Genomic DNA, 26,985 nt, shown 5'->3' on the forward strand with positions numbered 1-26,985 from the left:
TGTGGTCATTGTGGTTGAACTTGGCATTGTCGTTGTGGTTGAAACTGGAATTATCGTTGTGGTTGAAACTGGTCTGGTTGTTGCGGTTGAACCAGACATTGTCATTGTGGTTGAACCAGACATTGTCGTTGTGGTTGAAACTGGAATTATCGTTGTGGTTGAAACTGGTCTGGTTGTTGTGGTTGAACCAGACATTGTCGTTGTGGTTGAAACTGGAATTGTCATTGTGGTTGAAACTGGAATGGTCGTTGTGGTTGAACCAGACATTGTCGTTGTGGTTGAAACTGGAATTGTCGTTGTGGTTGAACTTGGCATTGTCGTTGTGGTTGAAACTGGCATTGTCACTGTGGTTGAAACTGGTGTGGTTGTTGTGGTTGAAACTGGTGTGGTTGTTGTGGTTGAAACTGGCATTGTCACTGTGGTTGAAACTGGTGTGGTTGTTGTGGTTGAAACTGGCATTGTTGTTGTGGTTGAAACTGGCATTGTTGTTGTGGTTGAAACTGGAATTGTCGTTGTGGTTGAACCAGACATTGTCGTTGTGGTTGAAACTGGAATTGTCGTTGTGGTTGAAACTGGAATTGTCGTTGTGGTTGAAACTGGAATTGTTGTTGTGGTTGAAACTGGTCTGGTTGTTGTGGGTGAAACAGGAATTGTCGTTTTGGTTGAAACTGGAATTGTCGTTGTGGTTGAAACTGGTGTGGTTGTTGTGGTTGAACCAGACATTGTCGTTGTGGTTGAAACTGGTCTGGTTGTTGTGGTTGAACCAGACATTGTCGTTGTGGTTGAAACTGGAATTGTCGTTGTGGTTGAAACTGGTCTGGTTGTTGTGGTTGAACCAGACATTGTCGTCGTGGTTGAAACGGGTGTGGTTGTTGTGGTTGAACCAGACATTGTCGTTGTGGTTGAAACTGGTTTGGTTGTTGTGGTTGAACCAGACATTGTCGTTGTGGTTGAAACTGGAATTGTTGTTGTGGTTGAAACTGGTCTGGTTGTTGTGGTTGAAACAGGAATTGTCGTTGTGGTTGAAACTGGAATTGTCGTTGTGGTTGAAACTGGTGTGGTTGTTGTGGTTGAACCAGACATTGTCGTTGTGGTTGAAACTGGTCTGGTTGTTGTGGTTGAACCAGACATTGTCGTTGTGGTTGAAACTGGAATTGTCGTTGTGGTTGAAACTGGTCTGGTTGTTGTGGTTTGAACAGACATTGTCGTTGTGCGTTGAAACGGTGTGTTGTTGTGGATTGAACCAGACATTGTCGTTGTGGTTGAAACTGGTGTGGTTGTTGTGGTTGAACCAGACATTGTCGTTGTGGTTGAAACAGGAATTGTCGTTGTGGTTGAAACTGGAATTGTCGTTGTGGTTGAAACTGGAATTGTCGTTGTGGTTGAAACTGGTCTGGTTGTTGTGGTTGAAACAGGAATTGTCGTTGTGGTTGAAACTGGAATTGTCGTTGTGGTTGAAACTGGTGTGGTTGTTGTGGTTGAACCAGACATTGTCGTTGTGGTTGAAACTGGAATTGTCGTTGTGGTTGAAACTGGAATTGTCGTTGTGGTTGAAACTGGAATTGTCGTTGTGGTTGAAACTGGAATTGTCGTTGTGGTTGAAACTGGTGTGGTTGTTGTGGTTGAACCAGACATTGTCGTTGTGGTTGAAACTGGAATTGTCGTTGTGGTTGAAACTGGTGTGGTTGTTGTGGTTGAACCAGACATTGTCGTTGTGGTTGAAACTGGTCTGGTTGTTGTGGTTGAACCAGACATTGTCGTTGTGGTTGAAACTGGAATTGTCGTTGTGGTTGAAACTGGTGTGGTTGCTGTGGTTGAACCAGACATTGTCGTTGTGGTTGAAAAGGGTGTGGTTGTTGTGGTTGAACCAGACATTGTCGTTGTGGTTGAAACTGGTGTGGTTGTTGTGGTTGAACCAGATATTGTCGTTGTGGTTGAAACGGGTGTGGTTGTTGTGGTTGAACCAGACATTGTCGTTGTGGTTGAAACTGGAATTGTCGTTGTGGTTGAAACTGGTCTGGTTGTTGTGGTTGAAACTGGTGTGGTCGTTGTGGTTGAACCAGACATTGTCGTTGTGGTTGAAACGGGTTGTGGTGTTGTGTTGAACCAGACATTGTCGTTGTGGTTGAAACGGGTGTGGTTGTTGTGGTTGAACCAGACATTGTCGTTGTGGTTGAAACTGGAATTGTCGTTGTGGTTGAAACTGGTCTGGTTGTTGTGGTTGAAACTGGTGTGGTCGTTGTGGTTGAACCAGACATTGTCGTTGTGGTTGAAACTGGTCTGGTTGTTGTGGTTGAACCAGACATTGTCGTTGTGGTTGAAACTGGAATTGTCGTTGTGGTTGAAACTGGTCTGGTTGTTGTGGTTGAACCAGACATTGTCGTTGTGGTTGAAATGGGTGTGGTTGTTGTGATTGAACCAGACATTGTCGTTGTGGTTGAAACTGGTGTGGTTGTTGTGGTTGAACCAGACATTGTCGTTGTGGTTGAAACAGGAATTGTCGTTGTGGTTGAAACTGGAATTGTCGTTGTGGTTGAAACTGGAATTGTCGTTGTGGTTGAAACTGGTCTGGTTGTTGTGGTTGAAACAGGAATTGTCGTTGTGGTTGAAACTGGAATTGTCGTTGTGGTTGAAATGGTGTGGTGTTTGTGGTTTGAACCAGACATTGTCGTTGTGGTTGAAACTGGAATTGTCGTTGTGGTTGAAACTGGGCATTGTCATTGTGTGTTGAAACTGGAATTGTCGTTGTGGTTGAAACTGAATTGTCGTTGTGGTGAAATGGTGTGGTTGTTGTGGTTGAACCAGACATTGTCGTTGTGGTTGAAACTGGTGGAATTGTCGTTGTGGTTGAAACTGGTGTGGTTGTTGGTTGGTTTTGAACCAGACATTGTCGTTGTGTTGAAAACTGGTCTGGTTGTTGTGGTTGAACCAGACATTGTCGTTGTGGTTGAAACTGGAATTGTCGTTGTGGTTGAAACTGGTGTGGTTGCTGTGGTTGAACCAGACATTGTCGTTGTGGTTGAAAAGGGTGTGGTTGTTGTGGTTGAACCAGACATTGTCGTTGTGGTTGAAACTGGTGTGGTTGTTGTGGTTGAACCAGATATTGTCGTTGTGGTTGAAACGGGTGTGGTTGTTGTGGTTGAACCAGACATTGTCGTTGTGGTTGAAACTGGAATTGTCGTTGTGGTTGAAACTGGAATTGTCGTTGTGGTTGAAACTGGTCTGGTTGTTGTGGTTGAAACTGGTGTGGTCGTTGTGGTTGAACCAGACATTGTCGTTGTGGTTGAAACGGGTGTGGTTGTTGTGGTTGAACCAGACATTGTCGTTGTGGTTGAAACGGGTGTGGTTGTTGTGGTTGAACCAGACATTGTCGTTGTGGTTGAAACTGGAATTGTCGTTGTGGTTGAAACTGGTCTGGTTGTTGTGGTTGAAACTGGTGTGGTCGTTGTGGTTGAACCAGACATTGTCGTTGTGGTTGAAACTGGTGTGGTTGTTGTGGTTGAACCAGACATTGTCGTTGTGGTTGAACTTGGCATTGACGTTGTGGTTGAAACTGGTGTGGTTGTTGTGGTTGAACCAGACATTGTCGTTGTGGTTGAAACTGGAATTGTCGTTGTGGTTGAAACTGGAATTGTCGTTGTGGTTGAAACTGGAATTGTCGTTGTGGTTGAAACTGGTCTGGTTGTTGTGGTTGAAACAGGAATTGTCGTTGTGGTTGAAACTGGAATTGTCGTTGTGGTTGAAACTGGTGTGGTTGTTGTGGTTGAACCAGACATTGTCGTTGTGGTTGAAACGGGTGTGGTTGTTGTGGTTGAACCAGACATTGTCGTTGTGGTTGAAACTGGAATTGTCGTTGTGGTTGAAACTGGTCTGGTTGTTGTGGTTGAAACTGGTGTGGTCGTTGTGGTTGAACCAGACATTGTCGTTGTGGTTGAAACTGGTGTGGTTGTTGTGGTTGAACCAGACATTGTCGTTGTGGTTGAACTTGGCATTGACGTTGTGGTTGAAACTGGTGTGGTTGTTGTGGTTGAAACTGGAATTGTTGTTGTGGTTGAAACTGGAATTGTCGTTGTGGTTGAAACTGGAATTGTCGTTGTGGTTGAAACTGGAATTATCATTGTGGTTGAAACTGGTCTGGTTGTTGTGGTTGAACCAGACATTGTCGTTGTGGTTGAAACTGGTCTGGTTGTTGTGGTTGAAACTGGCATTGTTGTTGTGGTTGAAAATGGCATTGTCACTGTGGTTGAAACTGGTGTGGTCATTGTGGTTGAACCAGACATTGTCGTTGTGGTTGATACTGGTGTGGTCGTTGTGGTTGACCATTTTGACATTGTCTGTGGTGAAACTGGAGTGGATGCTGTGGTTGAATCTGAAGAAACTGAGTGGATGCTGTGGTTTGAATCTGAAAAACTGGAGTGGATGCTGTGGTTGAATCTGAAGAATAAACTGGATGGATGCTGTGGTTTGAATCTGAATAAATTGGCGTGGTCGTTGTGGCACATTCCCTGCTAAAATAGTTGGGAGGAGGATGAAGGTTGGTACTACGTAGGACTCATCTTCCATCTTCATATAACAAAGTCACTCTTTTACAAGGCTACGTTAATTTTGAAAGTTTATTCCTCAAAACAAAGCCTTGATTTGAAAACATTAGAAAAATCGAAGACAATCATCGGACCAAAGAAGGAAATTGATTCTCGGGGAATGAATGAATTAAGAATAAGTACAAATATGCAAAAAAAAAAAAAAAAACAAAAAAAAAAAAAAAAAAAAAAAGCATATCCCACCACCACAAGCAATAGCGTGCGGACAGATTTAAAAGAAGGTTAAGAGAGCGTCTGGTGTTCAATAATCATCATATGCCTTTTAAATTTAATAATAATCATCTGTCTTTTAAATTTAATTTACTGATTAGGACGTATTATGAGATGTTCTTACGTAGTGTATATGATTACATAAATCTTTATATATGGTTATAGACTTGCAAAGTTTATGGGTAGTGGGAAGAAATAGTCCTATTGTCGTAGTGTGCGTGTAGCCTATTCTCGAGGTGTTCGTGTAGCCTATCCCCTCCAGATATGTTTAGCCTAAGTTCAGTATCATTATCTGGTGACAGAAATTCACTTCTCGATACAATGTGGTTCGGATCCACAATAAGCTGTAGGTCCCGTTTGCTAGGTGACCAATTGGTTCCTAGCCACGTAAAAATATATTAATCCTTGAGGCCAGCAGCCCTAGGAAAGCTGTTAATCAACTCAGCGGTCTGGTAAACTGAGATATACTTAACTATCTCGTACAGCCTTAAATTCATGGAATGAAATATGACTTTTTTAAATATGTAACTGACCTGGCAGTTATATACATAGCTATATTCTCTGACGTCGTGACGTCACGACAGACTTTTTCGAAACTCGCGGCAATCGCCGACCATCTGTCAGGTGATCGTTACCTGTACGCCCTCTAGATAGTTACCTGGAAACCCCTATATTTTTTTTCTGTCGCCCAAGCCGTCGGCAACTTCGTTGTTGTGGGCTCCTCGATAGGTTTTCGTACTCGCTAGAGTATTTCATCGTTGGGTGAATATATTTTATTGGCTTTCGCTGTTGTTGACTTGGTGATTGATTTTGGATTTGTTTTGGATTACTCAATTAACAATGTCGGACTCGGGAGTTGTGTATAGAGTCTGCTGTAAAGTGGGGGGGTGTAGGGTTTAGAATTCCCAAAGCTTTCTCTTGATCCCCACACACTTTGTGTGAATTGTAGGGGTAGAATTTGCACTTTTGAGAGTAGATGTGAGAGTGCTTGATTTTGGGATGATAAGGAGTAGAAGGAGTTGGACAAGTATGTCCGTAAGCTCGAGAGAGATAGAATTAGAAGAACTAAGAGTTCCCTTTCCCGTTCATCAACGAATCAGGAAGTGGTAGATAATCCCATTGTTCCTTACCCCTGCTCTTCTGAGCGTAATTTAGTAGAAGTATCAGCTCCCGAACCTGTCTCCGAGTCGGGTATTCAAGCGGTGCTTGAAAAATGGGACAACAAATTGCCTCTCTTACTGAGCAGGGCAATCGCACTTGGACTGTCGTAAGTGCTTTAAGTGCAAGTGCTAAAGTCAGTGTAAGTGATAAGTTTAGTGTTAGTGACAGTGTAGTGGAGGGTGCGTCCGATCGGTCCTGTCGCGCTCCTAGACCCAGACCTCTTACAAGCTCCCGGACCCATGGGAGACGTAAAGTCGAAAGTCTAAGGGAGGCGAGAGGCTCTAGTATCCGGTCGGTGCGTGCCCTCAACAAACTGCTGACGCTTCCAAGGTTGCTTCAGACAGCCGTAGAAAAGGCGCGTCGAGTGTGTTTGGTTCGTCATCCGATGACGTCTCCCCGCGTCGAGGATGGCGACACTCTACCTCTCGTCCTCTCAAGAGGAAATTACCTCGTGTTTGTGAGGTCTCATCATGAGCAACTGCCGGGCTGCGTCACTGGAGTTCTCCGGAGAAGTTTTCGTCATCGGAAGCCTCGCCAGCTAAACAGAGCAAGACAGCGCTTTCGATGCACGCTCCTCTTCCTCTGCTACTTGGGAGATTTACCTAGGAAGCTTCCTACCAGCGTCCTCAGGAAGCCTTAGAAGGATCGACTCCTCTGGCTGCGGTTCGTGTGGGCGAAACTGACGATTACCCTCTCCCTCGAGAGACAATGAAGCCAAGAATATGCTGCAAGATATGCAACAGCAGCTGTCTGTACTTATGGAAAAGCTGCAAGAACCCAAGCGTCAGTCTGATGCCCCGGAGTGATGAAGACTTCGCGAAGCGTCAACGCCAAGAAGAACACAGACAACCAGGACACTTCGATTTACTCGGACATGACGCTTCCGAGCGTGACACCAGCGCGCGTAAGAGCAAAGAGCGTGACGCCAGCGCTCGTAAGAGCAAAGAGCGTGACTCCAGCGCGCGTGAGAGAGAAGGACGTGACGCCGACGCTCGTAAGCATGACGCCTCGGCGGTTTCTGGTGCCAAGGAACGCATCGAGACCAATGACGCTCCGGCTTGGCTTTAACTACATCTTCCGATGCGGAACGAGACAGAGAGAGACCTTCGGGAGATGTTGGAGGTAGTTTCGGAAGAGGAGACGAAAGAACAAGTTCCTCTTTCCGACTATAAGACTCTTATGCTTCTGTTTCAAGAGCTTTTTGAAACGGATTTCAAGCCCGCAGCACCTCGTTCTCCCCTGTCTCAGTTCCTTTGTGGAGAACCCAGAATAAGACTGCCTTTACTAAGATGGTTCTTTCCATTTCGGCCAAGAAAGCGCTTGCGAAGATGAACGACTGGATGAAAGAGAAAAAGGAGCGAGGCAAAACTGCTTTCGTTTTCCTCCTGCAAGATTGGCTTCGAATCCAGCGTTTGGTACGAGACTGGGGAAGTTCTGGGCCTGGAGTACTGCCTCCTCTCAGGCAGACTTCTCCAGTATCGTCGATGCCAATCGTAGACAGCCTTATCAGCAGCGAAGGTGATGTGGTCGATGCAATAGTTCGATCATTTACTGAAGGGCGTGTTTAGAGTGTTTGAGGTCCTGAACTTTCTAGATTGGTCTCTGAGTGCTCTTGCCAAGAAAGTGGAAGAGAAGGATTCAACGGACATTTCTAACTTCTGAGTGTGATGTCTTGTATGGACAAGGCTTTTACGTGATGGAACTAATGAAGTGGCAGCGATTTTCACGGCAGGAATCGTGAAGAAAGGTCCCTTCTCTGCTCCTTTACAGCTAAAGGGGTGCACACAGGTACAAAGAGCAGAGCTTTGTTTGCCCCCCTTTGCGAATTTCTTTTTCCACAAGAGATTATTAGAGATATTGCCACTTCATTGACTCAGAAGACCACAGGACCTAATATCGAAGGCAGCCAGTGGGGTTTGCCTTCTTCGTTTGCGACCAAGAGAGCGAGAGAGAGAACCACAACAGTTTTTTCGAGGAAAACAGCCCCGAGGGACGTCGGGAACTTCTAGAAAGCCCTCCAGAAAAGGTGGCAAGCTTCCTTCCAAAAGGAGGCCATGATCAGACAGTCCTTCAGACACAAATAGGAGCCAGGCTTTCTTTGTTTTGGGAAGCCTGGAGAGAGAGAGGGCGGACAACTGGACCCTTCAGATACTAAGGGAGGGCTACAAGATCCCTTTTTACGCCAACCTCCCATAGTTTTTTAGATCCCCTCGACTTAACAGCGAATTACAAGGACAGCAGCAAGAGATTTGCGTTAAAAGAACAAGTAGAGCTTATGCTCTTAAAAAAGGCGATAGAAACCTGTTTCACCCCAAGAGAATCCGGGGTTCTACAATCGACTGTTTTTAAATATGTAACTGACCTGGCCAGTTATATACATAGCTATATTCTCTGACGTGTGACGTCACGACAGACTTTTCGAAACTCGCGGCAATCACCGACCATCTGTCAGGTGATCGTACCTGTACTCTAGATAGTTTACTGGAAACCCCATATTTTTTCTGTCGCCCAAGCCGGCAACTTCGTTGTTGTGGGCTCCTCGATAGGTTTTTCGTACTCGCTAGAGTATTTCATCGTGGGTGAAGTATTTTATTGGCTTTCGCTGTGTTGACTTGGATTGATTTTGGATTTGTTTTTGGATTACTCAATTAACAATGCGGACTCGGAGTTGTGTATAGAGTCTGCTGTAAAGGGGGGTGTAGGTTAGAATTCCCAAAGCTTCTCTTGATACCACACACTTTGTGTGAATTGTAGGGGTAGTAATTTGCACTTTTGAGAGTCATGTGATGAGTGCTTGATTTGGATGATAAGGAGTAGAAGGAGTTGGACAAGTATCCGTAAGCTCGAGAGAGATAGAATTAGAAGAACTAAGAGTTCCCTTTTCCCGTTCATCAACGAATCAGGAAGTGGTAGATAATCCCATTGTTCCTTCCCTGCTCCTTCTGAGCGTAATTTAGTAGAAAGTATCAGCTCCCGAACCTGTCTCCGAGTCGGGTATTCAAGCGGTGCTTGAAAAAATGGGACAACAAATTGCCTCTCTTACTGAGCAGGGCAATCGCACTTGGACTGTCGTAAGTGCTTTAAGTGCAAGTGCTAAAGTCAGTGTAAGTGATAAGTTAGTGTTAGTGACAGTGTAGTGGAGGGTGCGTCCGATCGGTCCTGTCGCGCTCCTAGACCCAGACCTCTTACAAGCTCCCGGACCCATGGGAGACGTAAAGTCGAAAAGTCGAAGGGAGGCGAGAGGCTCTAGTATCCGGTCGGGCGTGCCCTCAAACAAAACTGCTGACGCTTCCAAGGTTGCTTCAGACAGCCGTAGAAAAGGCGCGTCGAGTGTGTTTGGTTCGTCATCCGATGACGTCTCCCCGCGTCGAGGATGGCGACACTCTACTTCCTCTCGTCCTCTCAAGAGGAAATTACCTCGTGTTTGTGAGGTCTCATCAGATGAGCAACTGCCGGGCTGCAGTCACTGGAGTTCTCGGAGAAGTTTCGTCATCGGAAGCCTCGCCAGCTAAACAGAGCAAGACAGCGCTTTCGATGCACGCTCCTCTTCCTCCTGCTACTTGGGAGGATTTACCTAGAAGCTTCCTACCAAGCGTCCTCAGGAAGCCTTAGAAGGATCGACTCCTCTGGCTGCGGTTCGTGTGGGCGAACCTGACGAGTTACCCTCTCCCTCGAGAGACAATGAAGCCAAGAATATGCTGCAAGATATGCAACAGCAGCTGTCTGTACTTATGGAAAAGCTGCAAGAACCCAAGCGTCAGTCTGATGCCCCGGGGAGTGATGAAGACTTCGCGAAGCGTCAACGCCAAGAAGACAACAGACACTTCCGATTTACTCGGACATGACGCTTCCGAGCGTGACACCAGCGCGCGTAAGAGCAAAGAGCGTGACGCCAGCGCTCGTAAGAGCAAAGAGCGTGACTCCAGCGCGCGTGAGAGAGAAGGACGTGACGCCGACGCTCGTAAGCATGACGCCTCGGCGGTTTCTGGTGCCAAGGAACGCATCGAGACCAATGACGCTCCGGCTTTGGCTTTAACTACATCTTCCGATGCGGAACGAGACAGAGAGAGACCTTCGGAGATGTTGGAGGTAGTTTCGGAAGAGGAGACAAAGAACAAGTTCCTCTTTCCGACTATAAGACTCTTATGCTTCTGTTTCAAGAGCTTTTTGAAACGGATTTCAAGCCCGCAGCACCTCGTTCTCCCCTGTCTCAGTTCCTTTGTTCCTGAAGAACCCAGAATAAGACTGCCTTTACTAAGATGGTTCTTTCCATTTTTCGGCCAAGAAAGCGCTTGCGAAGATGAACGACTGGATGAAAGAGAAAAAGGAGCGAGGCAAAACTGCTTTCGTTTTTCCTCCTGCAAGATTGGCTTCGAAATCCAGCGTTTGGTACGAGAACTGGGGAAGTTCTTGGGCCTGGGAGTACCTGCCTCCTCTCAGGCAGACTTCTCAGTATCGTCGATGCCAATCGTAGACACGCCTTATCAGCAGCGAAGGTGATGTGGTCGATGCAATAGTTCGATCATTTACTGAAGGGCGTGTTTAGAGTGTTGAGGTCCTGAACTTTCTAGATTGGTCTCTGAGTGCTCTTGCAAGAAAGTGGAAGAGAAGGATTCAAACGGACATTTCTAACCTTCTGAGTGTGATGTCTTGTATCGACAAGGCTTTACGTGATCGAACTAATGAAGTGGCAGCGATTTTCACGGCAGGAATCGTGAAGAAAAGGTCCCTTCTCTGCTCCTTTACAGCTAAAGGGGTCACACAGGTACAAAGAGCAGAGCTTTGTTTGCCCCCTTTGCGAAATTTCTTTTCCACAAGAGATTATTAGAGATATTGCCACTTCATTGACTCAGAAGACCACACAGGACCTAATATCGAAGGCAGCAGTGGGGTTTTGCCTTCTTCGTTTTGGCGACCAACGAGAGCGAGAGAGGAGAAACAACCACAACGTTTTTTCGAGAAACAGCCCCGAGGGACGTCGGGAACTTCTAGAAAGCCCTCCAGAAAAGGTGGCAAGCTTCCTTCCAAAAGGAGGCCATGATCAGACAGTCCTTCAGACACAAATAGGAGCCAGGCTTTCTTGTTTGGGAAGCCTGGAGAGAGAGAGGGGCGGACAACTGGACCCTTCAGATACTAAGGGAGGGCTACAAGATCCCTTTTTACGCCAAACCTCCCATAGTTTTAGATCCCCTCGACTTAACAGCGAATTACAAGGACAGCAGCAAGAGATTGCGTTAAAGAACAATTAGAGCTTATGCTCTTAAAAAAGGCGATAGAACCTGTTTCACCCCAAGAAGAATCCGGGGTTCTACAATCGACTGTTTTTTGGTACCCAAGAGCTTCGGGAGGATGGAGGGGACCCGTTCTGGACGTCAGTGCTCTAAACGCCTTCGTCGTGAAGACGAAATTCACGATGGAGACAACGCAATCAGTGCTATCGGCGTTGAGACCGGGAGATTGGATGGTCTCATTAGACCTACAGGACGCTTATTTTCATGTCCCCCATCCACCAAGCTCTCGGAAGTACCTCAGGTTCTTATTCGAAGGAAGAGTATTCCAGTTTCAGGGCTCTTTGCTTCGGCTCAGCACAGCGCCACAAATATTCACAGCTATTATGGCGAATGTAGCCAAATGGCTACACGAAGGGGGGATCCGCATTTCTCTTTATCTGGACGATTGGGCGGTTCTCAGGGCCAACTCCAAGAACAGTGTCTGGAGGATATGAAAATAACCCTGAACCTAGTACGGGAAACTAGGGCTAGTGGTGAACCTGGAAAAGTCTCACCTGGAGCCCTCTCGCTCGATCATTTATTTAGGAGTTCTGATGAACTCTCAGGATTTTCGGGCTTCTCCCTCCTAGGAGAGACAAGACCGATCCGCCTGAATCGGGTGCAGGAATTCTGGGGAGACAACAATGTTCGGCGAGGGAATGGATGTGTCTTTTGGGGGACCATTTCCTCGATCGAACAGTTTCGTCTCACTGGGAAGACTGCATCTCAGACCTCTGCAATTTTACCTCAACAGAAATTGGAAAAGGAAGGAACAAAGGGCTTTCAGACACCTTCCCAATTTCAGCAGAGGTCAAGAAAGACTTGATTTGGTGGCTGGATCCAGCGAAGCTGGGAGAAGGAGTTTCACTTCAACAATTGAATCCACAGCTAATACTGTTCTCAGACGCATCAGACCTAGGCTGGGGAGCGACTCTGTGGAGCAGGGAAATTTCGGGAAGATGGAGCGAAACCGAAAGAAATTGGCATATCACAAGAAAGAGCTGATGGTAGCTTTTTCTAGCTCTTCAGGCATTCGAGGAATGTGTGGCAGGCAAAGTAGTGGACAAATAAGCATGGACAAGCCGTGACTGCTCTAGCGTATGTCAGGAAACAAGGAGGCACCCACTCGTTTTCTCTGAACGAGACAGCCAAAGAATCTGTTGCTATGGGCAACAGGACAGAAATATCGTCCTCCAAACGAGATTTCCCTTTGTACAAGGAGAATTAAATGTCAGAGCGGACCTCTTGACGCCGGAGAAATCAGGTCCTGCAACAGAATGGACTCTCAAGTTAGAGGTATGCGAATTACTATGGAGGTTTATGGGGGCAACCTTCCATTGACTTGTTTTGCAACCAACAAGACAAGGAGGATGCAGACGTTCTGCCCTCACCGGTGCCGGATCCACAAGCGGTAGCAGTAGACGCATTCTCATGAACTGGGAAGGACTGGATCTGTACGCCTTCCCGCCCTTCAAAGTGATACACAAAGTATTAAAGAAGTTCGCGCAGTCCGAAGGAAGCAGAATGACTGATAGCCCCCGTACTGTCCGACGCGAGACTGGTTCGCGAGATGTTGCAGTGCTAGTGGAAGTTCAAGAACCTCAGTTTGCTTCCAGATCTGCTCAGACAGCCCCACTTCAAACGGTATCACAGGAATACCGAAGCTCTTCAGCTAACTGCCTTTCGACTGTCGAAAAGCTCCTTAGAGCTAGAGGCTTTTCGCGAGAGGCGGCAGCTAAAGCTATCGCCAGATCAAGAAGGGCTTCGACATCAACGTCTACCAGTCGAAGTGGAGATATTTAGAAACTGGTGTAAGGAGAAGGAAGGTGTCCCTCGTCCAACACATCTGTGGAGCCAGATCGCAGACTTCCTTCAGTTCTTTAAAAACTTAAAGTAGGTCTAGCCACTTACTACAATTAAGGGATACAAGAGCATGCTGGCGTCAGTCTTTAGACTAGAGGACTGGACTTGTCTAGGAATCAAGATCTTCACAACTTAATTAGATCTTTTGATACTACGAAGCAAAAGACTGAACAACTACCAGGATGGAATCTGGACGTAGTACTAAGATTTTTTTTTTAATTTTTAATGTCTGACAAGTTTGAGCCGATCCAGGAGAGCTCGTTCAGGAATTTAACCAGGAAGACACTTTTTCTAGTCGCTCTCGCTACTGCAAGGAGAGTAAGCGAGATTCAAGCTATGGACAAAAGAGTAGGAATTAGTAGATCTAAAGCGGTTGTTCAACCACTTTAGGTTTCTTAGCCAAGAATGAAACTCCATTCCAATCCTTGGCCTAGGTCTTTACGATTCCCAGCCTTGGAGATTTTGCAGGTCAGGAACGTGAAAGAACTCTTTGTCCGGTAAGAGCATTACAGTGTTATCTGCACAGGTGCAAGGACGTTAGAGGACTTTTGACAACTTATGGTGTTCCGTTAAAGATCCCAAAAGGCCCTATGTCAAAGAACGCTTTAGCCTTCTTTATTAGAAGTGTGATTCAAGAAGCTCACACGGAGTGCAATGAAACACTTTACAAGGCTTTAAAGGTAAAGGCCCATGAAGTGCGAGCAGTCTCGACGTCAATGGCGTTTAGAAAGATCAGTCCCTTAAAGCCATTTTAGACGCGACATACTGGAGGAGCAGCTCCGTATTTTCTTCTTTTTATCTGAAACAAATAGAAACGGTATATGAAGACTGCAGAACCTTGGACCGTTCGTAGCCACTGGCTCTGGTGTTGGGTGAAGGAGTTGATACCTCTAATCCTACATGTTAGACCCTTGATGTTATTTTTATGGTTGTCTGTTGAAGGTTAGGGGAAACCTTCAACAGTCTAGTGTATATGTGTGTCTTTTCAATCTCTTGTATGCAAGGATTGGATGGTTAGGTGGTCTTTGCCTGTTTTAGCCCATGTCAAGGGCATAGGTGGTTTTGTCGCATAGAGGTCACGTCCCGTCGACAAACCCCTTTGAGCTCATCAGCTGCACAGGTCACATCCCTTAGCTGGAGCTCCTAAGGAGAGCAGACTAAAGAGGCAGTACTCGTCAAGTCAGCTTCCTTAGCAGGTAAGAATCTTTAGTTACCTATCAAGTAGTTACCTTACAACGATGTTGCTGTCTCTGACCCTCCTCCAAAGGTGTCAATCAGCTATGTATATAACTGCCAGGTCAGTTACATATTTAAAAATGATATTTTTATTTTAAGATAAATTTTTAAATATACTTACCTGGCAGTTATATACAATTAGAAACCCACCCACCTCCCCTCAAGAGACTAGAGGGCGAGAAAATATGGGGTTTCCAGGTAACTATCTAGAGGGCGTACAGTAGGTAACGATCACCTGACCGATGGTCGGCGATTGCCGCGAGTTTCGAAAAGTCTGTCGTGACGTCACGACGTCAGAGAATATAGCTATGCATATAACTGCCAGGTAAGTATATTTAAAAATTTATCTTAAAATAAAAATATCATTTTTGGTACCCAAGAGCTCGGGAGGATGGAGACCCGTTCTGGACGTCAGTGCTCTAAACGCCTTCGTCGTGAAGACGAAATTCACGATGGAGACAACGCAATCAGTGCTATCGGCGTTGAGACCGGGAGATTGGATGGTCTCATTAGACCTACAGGACGCTTATTTTCATGTCCCCATCCACCCAAGCTCTCGGAAGTACCTCAGGTTCTTATTCGAAGGAAGAGTATTCCAGTTCAGGGCTCTTTGCTTCGGGCTCAGCACAGCGCCACAAATATTCACAGCTATTATGGCGAATGTAGCCAAATGGCTACACGAAGGGGGGATCCGCATTTCTCTTTATCTGGACGATTGGCTTCTCAGGGCCAACTCCAAGAAACAGTGTCTGGAGGATATGAAAATAACCCTGAACCTAGTACGGGAACTAGGGCTAGTGGTGAACCTGGAAAAGTCTCACCTGGAGCCCTCTCGCTCGATCATTTATTTAGGAGTTCTGATGAACTCTCAGGATTTTCGGGCTTCTCCCTCCCAGGAGAGACAAGACCGATGCCTGAATCGGGTGCAAGAATTCCTGGGGAGACAACAATGTTCGGCGAGGGAATGGATGAGTCTTTTGGGGACCATTTCCTCGATCGAACAGTTCGTCTCACTGGGAAGACTGCATCTCAGACCTCTGCAATTTTACCTCAACAGAAATTGGAAAAGGAAGGAACAAAGGCTTTCAGACACCTTCCCAATTTCAGCAGAGGTCAAGAAAGACTTGAGTTTGGTGGCTGGATCCAGCGAAGCTGGGAGAAGAGTTTCACTTCAACAATTGAATCCACAGCTAATACTGTTCTCAGACGCATCAGACCTAGGCTGGGGAGCGACTCTGGGGAACAGGGAAATTCGGGAGATGGATGATGACGAAACCGAAAGAAATTGGCATATCAACAAGAAAGAGCTGATGGTAGCTTTCTAGCTCTTCAGGCATTCGAGGAATGTGTGGCAGGCAAAAAAGTAGTGGAAATAAGCATGGACAACGTGACTGCTCTAGCGTATGTCAGGAAACAAGGAGGCACCCACTCGTTTTCTCTGACGAGACAGCCAAGAATCTGTTGCTATGGGCAAAGGACAGAAATATCGTCCTCCAAACGAGATTTGTACAACGGAGAATTAAATGTCAGAGCGGACCTCTTGAGCCGGAGAAATCAGGTCCTGCCAACAGAATGGACTCTCAAGTTAGAGGTATGCGAATTACTATGGAGGTTATGGGGGCAACCTTCCATTGACTTGTTTGCAACCAACAAGAAGGAGGAGGATGCAGACGTTCTGCTCACCGGTGCCGGATCCACAAGCGGTAGCAGTAGACGCATTCCTCATGAACTGGGAAGGACTGGATCTGTACGCCTTCCCTCCCTTCAAGTGATACACAAAGTATTAAAGAAGTTCGCGCAGTCCGAAGGAAGCAGAATGACCCTGATAGCCCCGTAACTGGCCGACGCGAGACTGGTTCGCAGAGATGTTGCAGTGCTAGTGGAAGTTCCAAGAACCCTTCCGTTGCTTCCAGATCTGCTCAGACAGCCCCACTTCAAACGGTATCACAGGAATACCCGCGCTCTTCAGCTAACTGCCTTTCGACTGTCGAAAAGCTCCTTAGAGCTATGAGGCTTTCGCGAAGAGGCAGCTAAAGCTATCGCCAGATCAAGAAGGGTTCTTCGACCATCAACGTCTACCAGTCGAAGTGGGAGATATTTAGAAACTGGTGTAAGGAGAAGAAGGTGTCCTCGTCCAACACATCTGTGAGCCAGATCGCAGACTTCCTTCTTCACTTAAAAACTTAAAGTAGGTCTAGCCACTACTACAATTAAGGGATACAAGAGCATGCTGGCGTCAGTCTTTAGACATAGAGGACTGGACTTGTCTAGGAATCAGATCTTCACAACTTAATTAGATCTTTTGATACTACGAAGCAAAAGACTGAACAACTACCAGGATGGAATCTGGACGTAGTACTAAGATTTTTAATGTCTGACAAGTTTGAGCCGATCCAGGAGAGCTCGTTCAGGAATTTAACCAGGAAGACACTTTTTCTAGTCGCTCTCGCTACTGCAAGGAGAGTAAGCGAGATTCAAGCTATGGACAAAAGAGTAGGATTAGTAGATCTAAAGCGTTTGTCAACCACTTTAGTTTCTTAGCCAAGAATGAAACTCCTTCCAATCCTTGGCCTAGGTCTTTTACGATTCCCAGCCTTGGAGATTTTGCAGGTCAGGAAACGTGAAAGAACTCTTTGTCCGGTAAGAGCATTACAGTGTTATCTGCACAGGTGCAAGGACGTTAGAGGGACTTTTGACAACTTATGGTGTTCCGTTAAAGATCCCAAAAGGCCTATGTCAAAGAACGCTTTAGCCTTCTTTATTAGAAGTGTGATTCAAGAAGCTCACACGGAGTGCAATGAAACACTTTACAAGGCTTTAAAGGTAAAGGCCCATGAAGTTGCGAGCAGTCTCGACGTCAATGGCGTTTAGAAAGAATCAGTCCCTTAAAGCCATTTTAGACGCGACATACTGGAGGAGCAGCTCCGTATTTTCTTCTTTTTATCTGAAACAAATAGAAACGGTATATGAAGACTGCAGAACCCTTGGACCGTTCGTAGCCACTGGCTCGGTGTTGGGTGAAGGAGTTGATACCTCTAATCCTACATGTTAGACCCTTGATGTTATTTTTATGGTTGTCTGTTGAAGGTTAGGGGAAACCTTCAACAGTCTAGTGTATATGTGTGTCTTTTCAATCTCTTGTATGCAAGGATTGGATGGTTAGGTGGTCTTTGCCTGTTTTAGCCCATGTCAAGGGCATAGGTGGTTTTGTCGCATAGAGGTCACGTCCCGTCGACAAACCCCTTTGAGCTCATCAGCTGCACAGGTCACATCCCTTAGCTGGAGCTCCTAAGGAGAGCAGACTAAAGAGGCAGTACTCGTCAAGTCAGCTTCCTTAGCAGGTAAGAATCTTTAGTTACCTTACAACGATGTTGCTGTCTCTGACCCTCCTCCAAAGGTGTCAATCAGCTATGTATATAACTGCCAGGTCAGTTACATATTTAAAAATGATATTTTTATTTTAAGATAAATTTTTAAATATACTTACCTGGCAGTTATATACAATTAGAAACCCACCCACCTCCCCTCAAGAGACTAGAGGGCGAGAAAATATGGGGTTTCCAGGTAACTATCTAGAGGGCGTACAGGTAACGATCACCTGACAGATGGTCGGTGATTGCCGCGAGTTTCGAAAAGTCTGTCGTGACGTCACGACGTCAGAGAATATAGCTATGTATATAACTGCCAGGTAAGTATATTTAAAAATTTATCTTAAAATAAAAATATCATATTTATAAGCTCTTCAAGAGGTCCATTTTTTCTGAATAAAAAAGAGAGAATATATAGTTATTTTAAGCTTACTACTCTTTCGAAAAGGAATATCATCACTCAGATTATACTAAGTATTTTTCTACCACCGTGATTTTTTTTCTGCATAGTTTTCCTTATCATTCAGACATCTATTGATATCTGCGCACTAATTTCGTTGTAGTACGTGAAGTATTCCACTTGGCATTACAAGCGCCCCCGCATTCAAATATGTAATGGAATGGAGAAAAGGCAGGAGAACTTTACTTACTTCGGTTTCGAACTGCTGTTCCGAGCCGCTGTCTCCTTCGCAGTCTCCCGTCGACGACGTCTGTTTACAGTCTGCACTCTGCAGTCGTCAGTCAGTCCAACCAGTCTATAAGACCCTGCGTTCCAGACGTGGCATGACCCAGAACACCTGCGCTTCGTTCTTCTCTGAAGCAGATTCATGTGTCTAGATACCGAGTTTGATTTAATGCCTCGTTCACCTGAAAAACAATTTCAGAGATAAAATCTTTTCTCCGTTGCATAGTGCGTATAAATTTTACGAGATGAACTAACTTCCTGAATCGTCACACAAACTGAGAGTATGAATACACGAACACAGGTGTTTTGATAACACGTGAATGGAAAATAAAATTTTTTCCATTTGTCTACCAGATGATACTATTTAACATAATAATAATAATAATAATAATAATAATAATAATAATAACTAATAATAATAATAATAATATAATAATAATATCAGTGCTGAATCCGCGAATTCGTCAAACAAACAAATTTTATAGATATCAGAAAGGCGTGGTTTTCCCCATGCTCAAACCATAACAACATGAAGTCATCTCGATACCACAGCTAGGCGTGTTTATCTCTTTTATTTCTCTCTGTTTCTCTTTCTTAGCACCCATACACACACACATGACACATGGAAAATAATATATACCATACCACTCAGTAGCGATGTTTACTAAGTGAAGGAACTCAAATTGGCATGGCAAAATCTCGAACATTAAAACGCAAAGATTGAAAGTTGGACGAATAAATGACGATCATAGGATATATTTATTTAGGTAACTGTGCACTTAGCATAAGTGTTTTTCCCTGTCACTGTATTTACAATATAAACATGACTGTAACACGTATATTCTTCGAAAAGTTTGAAATGAAAAAAAAAAAATGATTACGTGAACAAGCATCCAATTCTTTGCACAATTTTGCTAAGAGTTTCCACGACAAAGCCAGATTCTTTTGAGTTATAAGATTTAATGACCATTTAGGAATATAAATGCTCTTTTTTGTGAATGTTATTTGAGGCAGCTGATGTTCAATGATGGATATAAAGAGGCAAAAATCATAGTCGCTCAGGAAAATTGGAAGACGAGAGAAAAAATTCTAAAGCCCTGGTTGTTGAAAAGGGAATTAAGGTTTTGGGAAGAGTTGGCCTGACTGGTTGTACGATATCACCTAAGAGGAGCTGTGATTCTTAATTGTACTGAATAATACTTATCAGTCAGCGAGTTGGTCTTTCTGATGGTCTAGACTCTAGAGTGTAGACCTAGGTCTAAAGAACAAACTTTTGTCTGGACAAAGATCCAGGACTTTGCTCTAGGCAAGTGATAGGTTGGTTGGTTTACCAGGGGTGGCCAACCTATGGCGCATGTGCCAACAGTGGGCGCATTGCACGATTACAAGTGGCCGCACTGTACCCAGAGATAATAAAAGAAAAAAACATGCCTGCTCATAAAAAAAGAAAAAATAATAATACTAATATAATACTGATTTCTAGAAAAAAAAGAATTCAAGTAACTTATAGCTAGAAGTGAGTTTTACTGAGATTTGTTCTAATCCAAAACATAGAAATAATTTTATTTGATTTTTTTGTTCCGTGGTGCATCTATTAGTAATCTCTTAAACAATAATGCGTCATCATTATATACCTGTATATATATATACTATGATATATATATATATATATATATATATATATATATATACTATATATATATATATATATATATATATATGTGTGTGTGTGTGTGTGTGTGTGTGTGTGTGTATGTGGTAGTAGCTTCTACACACAGCCTAAGGTAACGTGCACCTGAGTGGGGGGCCGTAATTGGGGAAATAGAATTATACAAAGTAATCTCACCTTGCTGGATTGTCATCTAACTGGATTAACTTAAAGTTATCATTTGGGAAAAATTAAATTGATACGTCCTTAAACGCGTTTATTCCTTGATAAGGATTCTTATAAATTTTCCACCTTTCTGTTTCTGGGCGCTTCGACTGATACAACTTCTTTCTTTGAAGGCACTTTGTCGCAATTACGAGTCTATTGGCACGAGGGAAATTGACTGAGTATTGATTGTCACTGTCACTGTCTATTTGCTTCGCACACCTCACTTGCACTTTCCCCTCACTTCTGATTCTTCTTCTTCTCGGTTCTGCTACTGCGCCACTCGTCTCCCCACTTGTTCTCGATTCTTCTCTCTGTCTTTTCCTCTCTGTGTTCTCTCTCTCTGTCTGGCCTTTTTATTAGGATGATATCTTCTTAGCACCGCCTTTGGATTTTTGGATTTTGACTGGGTGTGACATCTTCTGAAAGACTTCTTGTGTCTGAGTGGCTACAGACTTTATACAAAACCGCCTTCCTGTCTTCACTTTTTTTCTGTTGTGATTCGTAGACTCAAATTAAGAAACGCCTCTTGCTTGACTCATAGGTTATTCGTTTGAGACCCTTTTTTGGGCTGTCCTATGATCTGGCACTCCTGGTTTTTGATTCGTCAAACCCGTAGGTCTACTCTTGAAAGGGTAGAGCCAAGATTTCACCACGATCCACCTTTGAAACAAAGAAGCATTGAGTTTCCCCTCGGTCATATTAAACAGAAGGCCCTTGAGAAGGTACAAACTTACATCATTCTCCGACACTCCAAGTGTCACAAAATGTGGGCGCGCCCAAAGAGTCACTTAATCTTCAGAAATGAGGCTGACAGAGTTTTTGGGAGATGCGAACCAGATGCCTGACGGCTAAAGTGTCCTGGTCGTTTGGGGTCAAGTCTGAGAAAAACGATACCTTCGTAAAATCATTATTCGTTCCTTTTCCATTCCGGGCCATTCTCTCAGTTCTTTATAAATTAATTCCTTTTGGAATCATTCCTTAATTCTTTAACGACACTGTAACATATATATATATATATATATATATATATATATATATATATATATATATATATATATATATATATATTTACAGATATTGATCGCCTCGTCTCACAGTAGCATTGATTTTATTTAGTTCTAAAAGAGCAGCCATTTTCTCCCCTAATCAGCTGATTTTGGGAGGGAGAAACACTGGCGGAAAGGAATTTCCGTTTAGACTTGAGCTTAGAGTAAGACAGGCAGGTCACAGGATTAGCTAGGTCTCGATGTGGGCTTTAGGGATTTCCTAACATAAGACCTCTTTTCCTTCCAAATTCGCTGGCTGGTGTTTTTTCGCCACCTTTTCAGACAATGCCGGAGGCTGTGTGTGAAACCCAGGTGATTCAAAAACATCCAGCCTCATTCTCAGTCCATGCTAGTAACTACAGGAGGATAGACGTGTCCTTCTCCTCTGACTGGAAGTCAGCCCTTTGTCCAAACACGCTGGTTGGACCACCTTCAGACATCACGACACATGTTCAAGCCTCAAGGATTCAAGGTACGTCTAGAAAGTGCAAAACCCCAACCAGCTCTGTTTCTCCAAGACGACTCTTGCTAATTTCATTTTCAAATCTCCCTTGTATCACTTCTATATTGAAATTCCTTTGTCTTCATCGGGGTATGTGCTTCCCCTTGTGACCTGTTAAAGCTTAAGTCTTCATTGCATATCTCATTTAAACACTAGAGTTCCTTCCCCCAGTGTGTTAGATAAAACTGAATAATTGTAACTTGTGCAAGAAGTCTTCATTTCATTTTGTGTCTAATCTGGGAATTTTTCCAGATTTGCTGAGTCACGTGTCCAAGTCTCCCCGCTCGCAAGATAACTTGAGTAATTTAGGAAACCAGCATTGATGTTAATCTGATTTTTGCCAGCTTTCCCCTATTGTGGGAGGGGGCCCACGTGTATTTACTTTCCCAGGCCATTCAACGGCCTCTTGTAAATAAATACTGTAGATTAATTGGCTGGTTTTTAATGGCAACCTTCTCTAGAGTAAAAATAACCGAATCAATCCTTTTTTAAGGTAAGTTTCAAGCAAGTTCTCAAGGCCAACCCCATACGTAAAAGTATATATATAAATGAATTAACCAAAAAAGTTGCGTGAGCACCCAAACAGCATTCATTTGTTGCTTAATAAATATATATTTCAAATATACCGCAGTTAATGACTGGGACATTTGTAAATCCATTTTCACTTACTGAACATAACATTCTGAAGATGCCTATACTCTGTTTTTTTCCATCTGTCCATCCGCCTGTGGTGTTTGTGCATGGTAACACTGCGTCCTGGGCTTTAAATAACATCCTATTTCGAATGTTAACGGTGTAATTCGCATATAGTAAATTATTGAAACACTTCTCAGTTGCAAATGTACTCCCAGATATCCTTCTATTTACCTAAAACTTAGACATAGCGTAACTATTTAAAGGCCGGGACACAGTGTTACCATGCGCGACCACCACAGGCGGATGGACAGATGGAAAAAAACAGAGTATAGTAATATACAGATGGAACTTATTGATATAAAAGCAAATTCAGTGCTGAAGAGTAAATTTCATGAACTTCCCTCACTCCCAAGTGCATCTGAAGTGCTCAATTTTTGGCGATCATCACCACGTGAACATTTTCCAGAACTGAGAAAATTTGCCCAAAGTCGCTTTGGAACAACATACAGATGCGAGCAAGCATTTTCATCCATGGAAATGATCAAGAACAAACTGAGGTCGCGACTATCCGATTCAAATCTGTCTGTTGCTGTTAGTTACTAACTTAACTCCTAATATTACAGATTTGGTGAAAGCAAAGCCAAGTCAAAGGTCTCATTAAACCTAGTTATGTTTATTTTTCCTGCATGTGAAATTACTTTTCTTTAAAACTGCTAATTGTGTTCACATATTTTTATTAGTACTTTCAGAAAATAACTAATGAATAGTATCAATACAAATTCAAAGTGTCAATAAAGTAAGTACAGTTTCACCTGGTATCTATGTAATCCTTTCACTTACAACTGCTACATCTGTCCACACATACATTATATATATATATATATATATATATATATATATATATATATATATATAATATATATATATATATATTCTATATATATATACTATATATATATATATATATATATATATATATATTATATATATATATATATATATATGTATGTGTATAACTGATCACGAAAGTTAGGAACGTGATAAATCCATAAATAAGATGATATCCACGAACAAGGAAAAATAAACGAAGGAGGTCCTGCAAGATCTTTCGACGTAAAAGTCCTTTACTGACCAGAGACTGACATACATACGAGAGACAATACAAGAAGATTCGTATAACTGACAGATAGGGATTATAAAGAGATTAGTACCTAGAATCTTCCAGGTGTGTCGGATTCTAGGTACTAATCTCTTTATAATCCCTATCTGTCAGTTATACGAATCTTCTTGTATTGTCTTTTCTCGTATGTATGTCAGTCTCTGCTCAGTAAAGGACTTTTAACGTCGAAAGATCTTGCAGACCTCCTTCGTTTATTTTTCCTTCGTGGCATATATCTTTATATATATATATATATATATATATATATATATATTATAATATATTATATATATATATATATATATATACATATATAATATATATATACATATACATACGTATATGTATCAAATGATTATATGTATACTGCCAAATATGTCAAAATTACCATACTTAAAGGATTGAAAGGCGGTTAAAGTTTGTGGCGCATTGAATTAGAAGTGGAAGAAAATTGGTGCATGGGAAACATAAGATTGGCCACCCCTGTTTAGACTTTATAGATCAAGCTGGCCCTATGCCAGCACGTTCCCATTCCCAAAAAGTGGTGATATATACAAGAGATGAAGATGGCTGCCATGCGCCCCAGTGCCTAATTTGTGTGTCAGTACTTGTTCATTATTATTATATTATTATTATTATTATTATTATTATTATTATTATTATTATTATTATATTATTATTATTATTATTATTATGCTGGAAGAAGACCTTCATTAATACAGGTTTTGTTGAAAATAATGGCTATTTCATCTGCGTTGATTTTGTATTCTGTACTCAAGCTGGCTATTAAATCGGCAATTTGAGTACAGAAGAAAAGTCAGTAATAAGAAGAATAGAGAAACTCCTATACAAAATAAACGCGGCTGAGATAGCCATTATTTCAATAAAACCTCTATTATTATTATTATTATTATTATATTAGCCTTGACCCAGGCTAACATCCCAAACATCTCTTGAGAATGGGCCACAGACAGGGCCTAAAAGTACTCGAGTGTGGAAGTAAAATCTAAAAAGTAAATACTTAGAAGTAAACAAGTTACAAAGTGATTTTGTGGGTTTCTTTTTCAATTATTATTAATATCTACCTGGCCTTTTAACTGTAAACAGCGCATCACCAGCAAGCGAATTATGTATTACATGAAAGTTAATCAGCTGAGGTGGTCCCAACCTGCGTGAGATGAGACGCAAGGCTACTAGTATAGCGCAACCAAAGTTTAGATTTTCTATCACGCCAAGATCCGTAGCAACCTTCCCTCCTCCACCGCCGCCCCATTATCCTCCTCCTAACAAACGCCCCGCCAAGACAGCCTAGTAACCTTGGAGGTGAAACGCTTAGCTCACGTTTATTTTAACTCTGGATGCCAGGTAATTAAGATCGGTCAGTCAGGTTGAAGAGGAGAGATATAATATCGAACAATGTTTCGTATAGTTAATAGTATTCAGTTATCAGCATTGTGCAATCGCTCTCTTCGATAAGATATTTTGCAGATATTCTGCCCCACAGCTCATTATTTCTGATAATGGGACCGAGTTCAACAACTCGTAAGTTCAAGAAATTTGTAACGCCTTTAAAGTAGAAAAGGTAGCGATACAGCCGTATCACCCAGCTAGCAATGGCTTGGTAGAAAGGAATAACAGGAAGGTTTTAGACGTATTACGACACAGTAGGACAGGATCCTGACTGGGACGTCAATTTACCTTTAGTCCAATTATTATTAAATGCAAGACATTATACGAGTATTCGTGCAACTCCCATAAAAGCTTTGATGGATATGAACCCCAGATTACCTTATGCATGGCTGAATCAGCCAATACAGCCTAATTACTCTGAAGATATCATGAAGATAAGAATCGGAAACTTTAAAGTAATCCACAAGCAATTGCACAAGAATCTAGAAGAAGCCCAGCAGAATATGATAGAGAAGCATCAAGAAGGATTAAGGCCTGTAGACTACAAGAAAGGGGATGAAGTCTATATTAAGAAGGAAGTAAGAAGTTGCATTAATTATAAGTTAGCCACAAAATTCACAGGACCATACAAGGTCGTAGACGTACAAGAAACTAAGATAAAGGTTAAGAAAATGAACAACCAAATGCCTTCCACATATGCTGAATCATTAGAAGAAGAAGAATTTTGGATAAACAAGGACAAGGTCAAGAGAACCAAAGAAGTCGAAGAATCCAAAATGACAGAGACGTCAGAAGACATTCCAGAAGAAGGAACTAGATATAACTTAAGAAATAGAAGAGTCACTTTTCAGTGAAACAGAAGAACAAACCCATTAATTCATCCAATTATTCCCATGTATTTATTTGATTTCGTTATTGCTAAGTTTACCTTCATCGGTCGACTTAGGAATAATCTTTTATTGTTGCAATACTTACTTTAATTAGTTGGTTTGTAGCAATTTTTTTTGGGATTAAGTGCACTTAACTTCAAATTTATTTTGACTTGAAGGGAAATATTTGGGTATGTAAGAAACGGTTCAAAGCGCAGTATAAGAATTTCAAGACGTATATTAAGTTTAATCGTTCCATAAGAACATTCTTAGAAGTAAAAGAATAAATAAGACGGGTTAAGATAGACATTAAGTGATTTTAAGATAAGGGAATTCGTTTTAGAAATGATTATGATTTTGAAGGGGTAATTAATACACTTACTTTGTTCAAATCCATTAGATGTTGATTAATGAAAAAACTTACTAATAAGATATTAATTGATGAAGACTCACTAACAAGAAGTTAATTGATGAAGACTCATTAACAAGATAGTAGTTGTTGAAAAACTTACTAACAAGATATTGATTGGTGAAAACTTACTAATTGTTGTCACAGTAGAAGAAACCTACAAGTATTAACCACTAACCGGTTCCTTTAACCGAGTTGCCAATTTTGTTGTAGTATCAAGCAGTGAAGTTATATTGTTTAATGTACAAGGTTACTCAGAAATTACAGTAAGAATATCCAATGAAATTTTGCATAAACACAATACACAATCTCAGTAAGAAGTCAAGGACACACTGGTTATTGCATACAAATACACAAGGATATTTTCTCCAAGGACTTGTCACCAAGTAGCAGGTCGCAGCCAACAAGAAGCCATCAAGTGTCGTCAACGAAGAACGAAATTTATTTTCCATAAAAGAAAGACGATATCCACCTAGATAGAATAGGACAGAGGACTGAACCAATCATATACTGTAAACTTGGATAGTTACCATTATTTTTTGCTTCTACCATGCATTTATATACCTTTTGTGACTTAAGGGCTTATGTATGTTTAACTTTCAGTTTTCTTGTTTTTTGGTGATTTATTTTTTTTTGCATTCAGTTTCATGTTTCTTAACTGTGATTTACTCATATTTGAATTCA

The 26,985-nt window shown here is 42.5% G+C and overlaps 2 protein-coding genes across 2 annotated transcripts in view; both read right to left on the reverse strand.

The window, feature by feature from the left end:
- The window catches only part of LOC135199751 (mucin-2-like), a 37,728-nt gene extending 33,226 nt beyond the window's left edge, over positions 1–4,502 (reverse strand). Inside the window, 4 exon segments of the mRNA XM_064227908.1 lie at positions 21–1,172; positions 1,245–2,102; positions 2,105–2,611; positions 2,735–4,502. Coding sequence (XP_064083978.1) covers positions 21–1,172; positions 1,245–2,102; positions 2,105–2,611; positions 2,735–4,502 — 4,285 coding nt within the window.
- LOC135199955 (COP9 signalosome complex subunit 1-like) overlaps positions 1–26,985 on the reverse strand; it is a 161,180-nt gene that overhangs the window by 35,024 nt on the left and 99,171 nt on the right. The window lies entirely within an intron of this gene.

This window comes from Macrobrachium nipponense, chromosome 26 (genome assembly GCF_015104395.2).
Source record: "Macrobrachium nipponense isolate FS-2020 chromosome 26, ASM1510439v2, whole genome shotgun sequence".
NCBI lineage: Eukaryota > Metazoa > Arthropoda > Malacostraca > Decapoda > Palaemonidae > Macrobrachium > Macrobrachium nipponense.